The following is an 11,670-nucleotide window of genomic DNA, read 5'->3' on the forward strand; positions in this document are numbered from 1 at the left end:
GTTTTATTATGTATTACTGAAAGGCTTTTGTCTTCCAAACTCATTAAAATGCACAAATTCTTATTTCTTACTCACAAACATTCTCAAACCTCTTTCACTCAGTATATTTACTTTAAAGGGTTGATTAATCAGTTCTGTAAAAGACAATATCTCCCTTTGCATTGAGTTTTGAGCATCGTAACTTAATAAATATTTTAATAATTAAGTATTGCATTTGCATGTTCAAGGTTCTCTGACGTTGGTTAATGATCATATAGCATGCAGGTAAACAAAATATTTCTCTAAAATACATACAGAAGAAAGTGCAAGCCTCTTCAAGTTTATTTCTTTAATGTTTATTTATGAATGAGTGATTCTTTTTCACGTACAAAACATCTGAATAAGTACAAAAAGAAATCAGTTTAGTGGCTTAAGTAAGACAGAACAGTCCCTTCTACTCATTTTGATTAGTTTTATGCTCAAAGCACACAAAAGAAAACGACTAATACAAAAGCACTCGTCTCTTTCAAAAACATCCGCTTCAGATGAACTGGGTATTTATCTAAAGCTCCAGCAGAGACCCAAATGTTTCATCAGAAATGCACATTTTTGTATCTGAAGGAGGTCGTGTTTGTGTACAGACCCATGGTTTATCTGGAGTATGTGTAAATATTTAATGGGAGACAGGCTGCAGAGAGCTTGAGATTTCTTCACTGATTTATATGTGTGTTTATCATCTGAGCTGAATAACAGTTGCTAGGGATCTGACATCGATAAAGTCCAGATAAAATGTCACGTAGGGTCCATCGACATTTATAAAACATCATCTGGCATGAGCTCATTTTCTCTGATTACAACAACATGCCTTTATTTTCCACGTTTTTTTTTTTTCACTTATAGAAATGATTCAAATATACATCTTTGGTTTAAATCGTATTGTTATGCATATATTCTCTCCTTTACTTTGCAGAGGTTTTGATGGATTCCCAATCGACTTCAGCGTAGACTTTGTTCATCTGCCAGCACAGGACGCCCATGAGTTTAGACCAGGTGCTCTGCACTGATGCTGGACTGAAGCCCTGAGGGAAAGTTTCCACCAGAACCTCCAGAATCACATCAGCCAGAATCTGCAGTAAGACATTCATAGTTTTATTCAGCAAGCATTTATTCAATTGATCAGGAGTGACAGTAAAGACTTTCATAATGTTACAAAGACTTCTATTTCAAAATATAGCTGCAGGCAGCGATTACTGGGGGTTTTCAAGCACTTCAGGGCACTTAAGCACATATGAAAAAAGACATTATGTAGCAAGCAATACAGGTAATTTACCATAGAAATGTTGTTTTTTTAACATTTATGACTTACAGCACCAGCTGTGGTCTGATCTCCTTAAAACTTTGCATGCTCGTTTTAAATCACTGCATGTGCTCAGCACATTTTGTGAAGTTTTGAGGTTTTTTTTAGGCTTTATAGGATTTTGGGTAATTTCGGACAGGCCCCTTTTCTAAACAAACCCATTATAGCTTCCCAAAGGGTAAATTTAAAAATAAATAAATATATATATATATATATTATATATATATAATTGACCTAGAGAGTCCAAAAAATTGTACTGTAGTGTTTTTTTTTTTTTTTTTCAGATTTAAGCGAAAAGCCTTGGACTAGTTCGCAAAATTAGTTTTTTTTTTTTAGTTTTTTTCCTCAATCATTTAACAAACAATTTGATTAACAGCAGTGGTTCTAGAGGAAAGTTGTCCAAAATGAAGAGTTCTATCATATGATATAAACATCATGTGTATGTGCGAGAAAAAAAAAAAAAAAAACGTGCAATGTCCAATCGTTTATGCCATTGGAAACATAATATCGCCCCCAGTGGCTGATTTCTTTCAAATTTCTCACAGACCTTAGGGGCCATTAGCTGAACAGGCCCACCAAGTTTAGTTTCAATAGGCCTCCGTTAACCTTGTCTAATAGGTGCTCAAACTTCATTGGCTAATGACGGCCATTGTTTTTTCAGATACACAAATGTCCTTATAGACACGTGTGGCACTTTGGACCAAGACTGTACACCGCAAATTTCACGTTGATAGGATCAAGATTTGCATAGGTATAGCCATTTTTATGTTTTTTTTTCTTTCTTATAGCGCCACCAAGTGACCAGGCTCTGCGATTTTTGTCCTGCAACCTCAGATTGAGCTCTTACATAGGTGTTTTGAGTTTGGCAAAGATGTCTCATTCCCTGCCCCTCAGTGTCCCTGCCCCTTTCAAATATTTTTGCATCCTTTTTCGATTGTGAGTCAAAAGGACTTTTTTTATGATAACTGATATTCGCTCTCCAGAGAATCTTTCTGCACTGGTTTGGTTCTGATTGGGTGAAAAACCTTCTTTTTTTTTTTTTACATCTTCTCAATCATTTAAAAAATGATATGATTGACAGCAATGGTTCTAGAGGCAAAGTTGTCCAAAATGAAGAGTTCTATCATATGATATGAATATTGTGCAAAAACTGTGCAATGTCCAATCATTTATGCCCTTGGAAAACGCAATATCATACCTAGTGGCTGATTTCTTTCACATTTCTCACAGACCTTTGGGGCCATTAGTTTAACAGGCTCACCGAGTTTTGTTTTGATTGGCCTCTGTTAACCTTGTCTAATAGGCGCTCAAACTTCATTGGCCAATGGTGGCCATTGTTTTTTTGAGATACACAAATGTCCTTATAGACACATGTGGCACTTTTAAACGTGCGCTGCAATTTTCATGTTGATAGGACAAATGGTTGTGCAGGTATAGCCATTTTTATAGCGCCACCAAGTGGCCAAGCTCTGCGATTTTTGTCCTGCGACCTCAGATTGAGCTTTTACATAGGTGTTCTGAGTTTCGCAAAGATGTCTTACTCCGTTCAGGAGTTATTGGCATCCCTCTTTTGAATATTTTAGCATCCCTTTGTGACGGTGAGTCGAAAGGTTGACTTTTTTGATGAATATTGATGCTCATTTTCCAGAGAATCTTTCTGCACTGGTTTGGTTCCAATCGGGCAAAAAACCTAGGACTACTTCACAAAAGTGGGTTTTGAAAAAAATCCAAAAATTCACTTTTTTTTTTTTTTTACGTGGAGATCGCTGATCCATGACCATTCTAACATTTACAATAGGGTTTGTAGAACCCCTGTTCTTTTGATTTTTTTATTCATCTCTGAATCCTTAAAAATAAAATATCACTCTTAAACAAAAATATGAAGCAGCACAACTGTTTTGAACATTGATAATAATCAGAAATGTTTCTTGAGCATCAAATCAGCAGATTAGAATGATTTCTGAAGACTTGAGTAGTTTTGGATCAAATAAATGCAGGTGAGACGACCAGATTTCTTTTTTCTTTCTATCATGCTGTTGTCTCTCGTACTCACTTTGAAGTAAACGGGATCCACCTTATGTTTGAGCGCATGTGACTTGCCCATCTGCCTGAAGACGCCGTCGAGTTTCTCTTCGTCGCGCAGGCTTTCCACCATCGTGTTAATGCCGGTCATGACCCGCACGGCATGTTTCTTTAGAGGGACGCTTTGCTTCATCTCCTCAAGATGCATGTCGCGGAACTTATCGAAGTACTGCTTCGCCAACGGGAAGTTTGAGAAAAACCTGGAGGAACAAACATTTTGTTACATTAAAACAAAAATTCATCACATTCACCAAAATATTTAAAAGAATATTTCAACCAAAAATGAAATTTGCTGAAAACGTTCTCACCCCCAGGCCATTCAAGATGTAGATGAGTGTTTTTTCATCAGATTTGAAGAATAGCATTGCATCACTTGCACACCAATGATCCTCTGCAGTGAGTCCAAACAGCTGATAAAAATCATAACAAGTAATCCAAACCTCTCCAGTCTATCAATTCCCATCTTGTGAAGCCCAAAGCCAAAAGTTTTTAAACAACACATCAATCGTGTCGGTTTTTTCAACTTTGAACCATTGCTTCCAACCAAAATTTGAGTCTATAATCCATTGTCCTCAAACATCAAAATCAATGGTTTGTAAACATATTTCTTTCCTGATTCAAATCAGGCAAACTTTTCACTGGAGGAAGCAATATTATGAATTATGGACTCGTATTTTAGCCAGAAGCAATGGTTTTTGACATTAAAAACGTCTTAATGATGGATTTGTTTCTGACAAACATGGAGCTTTTGGCTTCTCAAGATTGATTGATTGACTGGAGAGGTGTGGATTATTGTGATGTATTTATCAGCTGTTTGGACTCTCATTCTGACGGCACCCATTCACTGCAGAGGATCTATTGGTGAGCAAGTGATGCAATGCTACATTTCTCCAAATCTGATGAAAAACGAGCTAATTTTCAGTTACTTCTTTAAACCCGTTCTTCTGTGAAATATTATTTGTTTTTATTATGAGTCATGGGCTCCCATATTCATATTCATTCCCTATATATCACTTTTATGTTTCACAGAAGAAAGAAAATCATATAGGTTTGGAACGACATCTAGTTTAGAGAGCCAAACAGACCATAACATGATCGTATTTTATTGAATTAAAAATTTAAATTTTGCATTGTTGCATTTGCACTGGAAAAGTAGATCCGCGTAATCACATGATCTGAGTAAAAGTACGAATCCTCATTCATTCATGATGCAAACTTCCTGTTTTAATGGGAAATGCATTATAGCAGGGCCGTGCATGTAGGCATTTCACAAGGATCCTAAAGATAAACATGTGAAAGCGAGCTGTGTCGTGTGTGTGTTTGCATGTGAGAACGTGTATCTCAGCCCAGCTGGACAGATAAGCGTTCCTGAGATAATACTAATCTAATATTTAACCAGCATTGCTGAAATTCTCCTCCACTCACAACAAACACTCCAATAATACTCAGGGAAAGTCTTTTCTCACTCAACGTTGTGATAAAATGACCTAGTAGCAGTTAAAGGGACGTTGAGGTCCCTGAGGTCCTGTAGTGTGTGTGACATGGGTGCCGTAGTACTCTGACACATGCTCATGTGTTTGTGTTGTGATTGTTTTAAAGTTTTGCATTCATGCTAATGTGCTCAATTTTTTGAAATGATTAATAATTCAGTTACTCTGAATGCTACTGTTATGTGTTTGTTCTGATGTAACACAGTTCAGATTTTGTCCATTGAAAGCTGTAGGGTTGAAACTGTCTCGGATCATTTATTTTTGCCTCCAGGGAACAACTGATCGTAAATGTGCGTTTATTATGATGGTGTGTCATCTTCTTGTCTGTTCAACCCTTCACTTTCCTTCAAAGTGTTTCATTGTTTTATAATGTACATTATATTATAGCTTGTGGCATATTTCACACCTCTGACATGACTTGTATAACTGGTTGTCATGTGGTTAGATATGTTATGTCAGATCAGCCTTTCAGGTTTTTGGGGTTGAATCATGTTGCTGGATCGAATACTTGGATGAAGTTTTGATGGAAAGAGAACAGACGTGTTAATCCTAGATAGCGGCTGTTAGACAGAACAAGAGTGGACTAGTTTACTCTATATAAAAAAAAATACCTTTATTGTAAATAATAAAATGATCTGCTGGGAAAGGGTGCTAAAATGATTAAATTATTTTAATTGTCGATTGATCAAGCCTTTAAAGAAACCAAATACACTAAAAGAAAAAAAAAAAAAAAAAAAGATTTATGAAGTTGCATTAGATGCATTAAGAGAACTTTTGAACAGAATTAAGATGCCTAGAATGATTTTGCCTAAATATCATTCATCTAGTACTGCCCTTCAGAAGCTACTCACATGTTCTCCAGAAGACAAAATAAGTTAAATTTACCCTGATCTTCAAATTCAAAAAGTTCTTAATGCATTTTGTTTTCTTTTGAAGCATCAGTGAGCATTTGAACCTTTTGTAAGTTGCATATGTGTCCCTCAGTTGTCCTCAGTGTGAGAAGATGGATATCAATATCATACAGTTGTTGAAAAGGGTTCAAATACACAAAAATGCTGAAAAGTGCAAGTGTATGTAAACTTTTGAATGGGGTAATTTTTATAAATCCATATTATTTTCTCTTGTGCACTATATGTAAATGTATTTAATGTGGGATATCTTACTCAGGTCAGTACTAAATAAAAAAAATTACATGCATTTTGTATGATCCCTCTTATTTTGGTAAAATAATTTTGCAGATTCTAAAACAAATTCATTTAATTTGCTTAAAATAATAATAATAATAAAAAAGCTGTTTATAATGATTAGTAAATCTATTTGACTGAACTATCTTTTGTGTTTTTACAGTCATGCCTTATGCGATTAGCGCCAGAGTGGCTGTGATGTTGATCCCACGAGTCCCATCAACTGTTTCATCTCTTACGGCCAACAGAACTGAACCGTGAGTTAAACCGCAACAGGAAGATCCGTCCTATTAAACGGAGACAGAATGTAGTAAATGCCCAAAGAAGAGACGTGTCCTCACATGTCCAAATCAAATGGGAGATAAAGACAAACTGTGTCTTCTCTGTCATTTTAATGTGTGTCATTAATCACGTTTAAGTACATGTGCTCTTAACCTCTTGACTCCAGATTCATGTGTTATCGGTTGGAGGACGAACAAAGGCCGTAAAAATTCCCTGGAAACGCGAAAACAATCATGGGGATAATAAACAGAGCGCATAGATAAGTAGTTAAGTAGACACTTATGAGTCCATATGCATGTGATGAGACAGTCGCTTGTTGCTTAACTTATTAAAGAGTAATTATTTTTTACTTGCCTGTCATTGAGTGTAAATTAACTCGTATGGCTTCATATAGTTTGATTTGTCAATTTTTTTTGAGTTTGAGTTCCATAGAAAAAAATCAACAAATGAGTTTGTAACCAGTGTTATTTTATGTAATTTTGATTTCTACTATTATTTATATAAGTTTTAGTAAATTTAGTACTTCATCTCAAGTCTTTTCAACTTTTTTCATCTTCTTCCGCTCTTGAGACTATGGCAGCCCATAGAACCGCTTGTGGGGAAATTGTGTAATTGGCACACTGATAGAGAACAGTCTTAACATGAATCATAGCAAGCTTGGAGTCTCTGACTAAAACTTTCTAGCACCACCACTTGTCCAAAGTTTCATTCATTTTCTGCTAATAACTTCTGAACTTTTACGTCTAGAAGGAAAATTTGACCTCTGATTCCTTGGCTCATGCCGAGTCGAATAACCACCAAAATGTAAAAATCGTAAGGTTTTGTTTTTTTTGCTACTTTTAATAGTTTAAAAATCCTACTATTTTCGATCTCATCCTTGATGGTTTGTCTGACTTTCACCAAAATTGGCTCAAATCATCTTCATACCATCCTGGCAAAAGTTCGAGTTGATTAGTCAAACCATTCTTGAATAACACGTGAACGAATTAGACGAATAGCACACAAAAATGGATGTGAGGCTATATCTCCGCAACAGTTTAGTGTATTGAGACCAAATTTGGTGTGTGTTATAACAAGCATGGCCTGAGGCTACCTGCACAGTTTCGGAGTAGTGCCACCTAGTGGTCAGAGGATATGAAAAATAGCCTCTTAATGGTTTGCAAAAAAAAATAAAAAATCACAAATACTCTCTTTAGATTCGGTGCAGTACACTCTTAAAAATAAAGGTGTTTCACGATGCCTTAGAAAAACCTTTTTGTCTAAATGGTTTCATAAAGAACCTTTGACATCAGAAGAACCTTTCTGTTTCACAAAAGGTTCTTTGTGGTGAAAGAAGGTTCTTCAGATTATGAAAGGGTAAGCAAGAAATGGTTCTTTAAAGAACCTTTGACTGAATGGTTCTTTGTGGAACCAAAAATGGATCTTCTATGGCATCGCTTGTAGAACCTTTTGAAGCACCTTTATTTTTAAGAGTGTATGTTGAGTTGAACCATACCCATTTCTTTGTGCTTGGCTCCTTGGTTCCTGATTGTTGTTATGATTCTGCACACAGCAGCAACATGAGAGCTGATCTTTGACAACATGGAGGACAGTTCACAGTGGCTTGCGTACTGATTTGGACAGAATGAGAAAATTGTTCAAAAACTGGATAAGATATCTAGACATTTTGATAGTTTGGTTGTTTCTTTTTTGGCTTTTGATTCTAGTTGTCTCGCCCTTCACTTTCTCTTCTTTGTCTCTCACTACTGTAAACTGTTGTTTTTTGCTGCTCTTTTGCATGTCTGAGACAGTGTGTCAGCAACTAGTCACAGACATGAAAGGGTGTCTTGAAGGGTGGTTTGAACAAAACGTCCAGAAAACTGGATGATAACATCTGATTTTATCCACTGACCTGCTAAATTAAAGCATCACAGGGAGATTTTAAGTCTCCTCCTGTGAACGTCCACTTAAAAGCACGTCCCCTCTGATAAATAAATCTAATTTCACGAGCTGAAAGAGTTTAATTATGAATCTTTATTGCAGCCCGTCAGGTGTGATCTTCAGAGGAGATGTGAGCTGTTATCTTTAGAGAGAAATTACTGCTAGCGCCCAGGCACGGGTCAGGAATGAAGAAATATGAGCTCACATGAGGCTTTCATGTGAAAAAACTTCAAACTGCGTCAATGATTCACTCAAATTCAACAGATTCCTGAACAGCAGAAGAACAGCAGGACATCCTCTACTTACTCCTCAACTGCTGTAATAAAATTCAGGTTTTATAATATTGATTCAGTTTAATGTTTTTGATTTATTTCTTCCAGCTGCATTATAAGCTCTTTATAATCTTTTATGATTGAGCCATTAGATCTACAAGAGAGATACAGTTGACAAAAGTAAATTGTGAAGTCTCTGTGAACTGATGAACTCATTTCAAATCGAATCACAAACTATCATGACTCAAGAGCTTCAGTTTCAGATACATGGCCTGAATTCTCTTTAATTTACTCACTTTGTGAGTTCTCCGTCTCTCGTTTTTCTCACAAAGTTGTGTTCATTCACTGAAGAACACACTGAGAAATGTTAATAAAAATGTTAATATGTTACTAAAGTATTATTGATATCAGATTCCCCCCACAGAAGTTGACAAGTGGTGAAAGCAGCGTGAGAAGATTCTGCACTAAAGCTGTCATCTCAGAAACCATAAAGAGCAGCTGGAGATCCCAACAAGTGTTCAAGGTCAGTATGTTCACCAAATCCCAGCAGTCACACCTCAACTCTACCCACAATCCTCCTGCACCCAATTTAACTTCTTCTCTTTCCATACAATTGGATATCTATGGCACCAGAAGCAGCACCAGTGGGATTTGTTTTCGCATCTTTCATGTGATGTCACCATAGAGTGCCAGTCCTCATGGATTCACGTGACGTTGTGTATGTTTTTATCACATACACTGTGATGACAGTTCACAACACGTCTTTAAGAGGGATTGAACTGGAAACCTTCAGATGACCAGCCTTGAACAACACTTGTGGATGTCACCAAGGAAAACAAGTTGATAAAGTAAAGACTGTATATATATATGTGTGTGTGTGTGTGTGTGTGTGTGTGTGTGTGTGTGTGTGTGTGTGTGTGTGTGTGTGTGTGTGTGTGTGTGTGTACCTGGTATTCATCACGTTATGGGGACCAAATGTCCCCACAAGGATAGTAATACCAGTAAATTTTGACCTTGTGGGGACATTTCTCAGGTCCCCATGAGGAAACAGGCTTATAAATCATGCACAATGAGTTTTTTTGAGTAAGTAAAAGTGTGCACAATCTCCTGTGAGGGCTAGGTTTAAGTGTAGGGTAGGTGTAGGGCGATAGATAGTACAGTTTGTACAGTATAAAAACCATTACGCCTATGGAATGTCCCCATAAAACATGTAAACTCAACATGTGTGTGTGTGTGTGTGTGTGTGTGTGTGTGTGTGTGTGTGTGTGTGTGTGTGTGTGTGTGTGTGTGTGTGTGTGTGTGTGTGTGTGTGTGTGTGTGTGTGTGTGTGTGCGTGTGTGTGTGTGTGCGTGTGTGTGTGTGTATATATATATATATATATATATATATATATATATATATATATATATATAAACATGAATATACCTTGATGCTTGTCCCTAAACCCTGTTACTATGGTATATGTTAAAAATCATTGTATTTCCATGGTACATGTCAAAAACCATGTTATAGCCATAGTATTTACCATAGTACAAGTATAAAAAAAGACAAAACATGGTCCTACAATGGTGCATTTTCAAAAATTTAGTGTTATCAATTATTAATGTCAAATACATTATGATAAATGTCCAGAAACACTGAATTACCATGGTACTACTATTACTATTACTATTACCACTGTACTACTATTGTGCATATTGCAAACAATGGCAACCCTTAGTATTATCTTGGTACAAGTTAAACAAAATGATACTTCCATGGTACATTTCCAAAAATTCTCAAAACACTATGATATTATCATTGTAAATGTTCAAAAGCATGGTATTACCATGGTACAAGTTTAAAAAAAAATAGTACTATCAGAGTACATTTCCAATAAATAAAGAATTTCCAATTAAAAATGTCAAAAATCCTGTGGAATTACCATGGTACATACTAAAAGGTGCATGTCAAAAACGGGCATAACTATGGTAAATATTCAAACAACCATAGTATTACCATGGTACAAGTTAAGAAAATGATACTACCATGGCACATTTCCAAAAATGACTAATTATTGCCAAAACACCATGATAATATCAATGGTAAATGTAAAAAAACACACTGTATTACCATGGCACAAAATCATTGTACCATTGTTGTTTATATTAAAAACTATTGCATAACCATGTTAAATCCTCAAACAACTACAGTATTAGTATGGTACCTTTCAAAAAAAGGCAAAATGCAGTACTACCAAAGTTATTTCCAATTTCCAAAAACCACCATATTACAAATTGCAAATGTCAAAAACAGTGCATTAAAAATGATTAAAGCTATGGCATAACTATTACAAATCTTCAAAAACAATAGTATTATCATGATACATGTTCAAAAAACCATGGTACCTCCAAGTAAGTACTACCATGACACCTGTTTAAAAAAGTCAAAATGCAATACTATCATTGTGCATTTTCAAAAATTAGGATAATACCAGTTATAAATGTCCAAAATGGCATGGTATTACTATGGTACACACGCCTCAAAAAACTTAGTTGAAGACTATGGAGCTTGTGCAAGCAATCATAGTGATAAGAGGGCAGTTTTTGTAAATGATTGACGTGTGTAAGTACTGTAAGACGGACAGGCGTACCTGATGAGCACAGCGACTCCGGCATTCTCTCGGTTCTCGAAGACAGGTCTCCACGTGTCCTGGATCACACACACGTCGTCCTCGGTGAGAGTCTCAGGACTCTTTGTGAGATCCACTTCTCCGTCTCGCTCCATCCGGACGTTCGTTGCGAAACACTTGAGCTGAGTGTGCGCTCCTGCCGGGGTCTTTTTTCTGTCTCCTCAAGAGTCTGATGAAGAGTTACTGCTGAATGAAGATGATCCTCCCACCCGCTGCTCTTTATCTCCCTCTCTCTCTTTCACTCACTCACTCGCTCACACACACTCATGTTCTCCTCTTAACTCACAATCACACCTTCCCCCTTCGGTTTACTTGTTTTTTTTCTCACACTCTTGTATCCGTCTGCTGCCCACCCACAGGAAAGACGAAAGACGAGATCTCAGTGATATCTCATTTGTTTCTCCTGGAGAGCGAGGAGATTAAATGAAGGCTT

General features: G+C 36.6%; 1 protein-coding gene across 1 annotated transcript; it reads right to left on the reverse strand.

The window, feature by feature from the left end:
• Nucleotides 1-313: 313 nt before the first annotated feature.
• On the reverse strand, nt 314-11,431 carry LOC141331799 (cytoglobin-1-like). The gene is made up of 3 exons (XM_073836835.1): nt 11,199-11,431; nt 3,390-3,618; nt 314-1,106 (listed from the first exon to the last, which is right to left on the reverse strand). Exons 1-3 carry the CDS (start codon nt 11,330-11,332, stop codon nt 939-941), a joined length of 531 nt encoding a protein of 176 aa, XP_073692936.1. The 5' UTR covers nt 11,333-11,431; the 3' UTR covers nt 314-938.
• Between the last annotated feature and the right edge of the window lie 239 nt (nt 11,432-11,670).

Source organism: Garra rufa, chromosome 1 (genome assembly GCF_049309525.1).
Source record: "Garra rufa chromosome 1, GarRuf1.0, whole genome shotgun sequence".
Classification (NCBI taxonomy): Eukaryota; Metazoa; Chordata; class Actinopteri; order Cypriniformes; family Cyprinidae; genus Garra; species Garra rufa.

Bases quoted from the DNA above. Each gene is read 5' to 3' on its own strand.
- LOC141331799 (XM_073836835.1), bottom strand. From the start codon at position 11,332: ATGGAGCGAGACGGAGAAGTGGATCTCACAAAGAGTCCTGAGACTCTC. The intron at 3,619-11,198 runs GTACGCCTGTCC...TTGTTCCTCCAG, and splicing joins GGAGTCGCTGTGCTCATCAG to GTTTTTCTCAAACTTCCCGT. The intron at 1,107-3,389 runs GTGAGTACGAGA...GTCTTACTGCAG, and splicing joins TGGATCCCGTTTACTTCAAA to ATTCTGGCTGATGTGATTCT.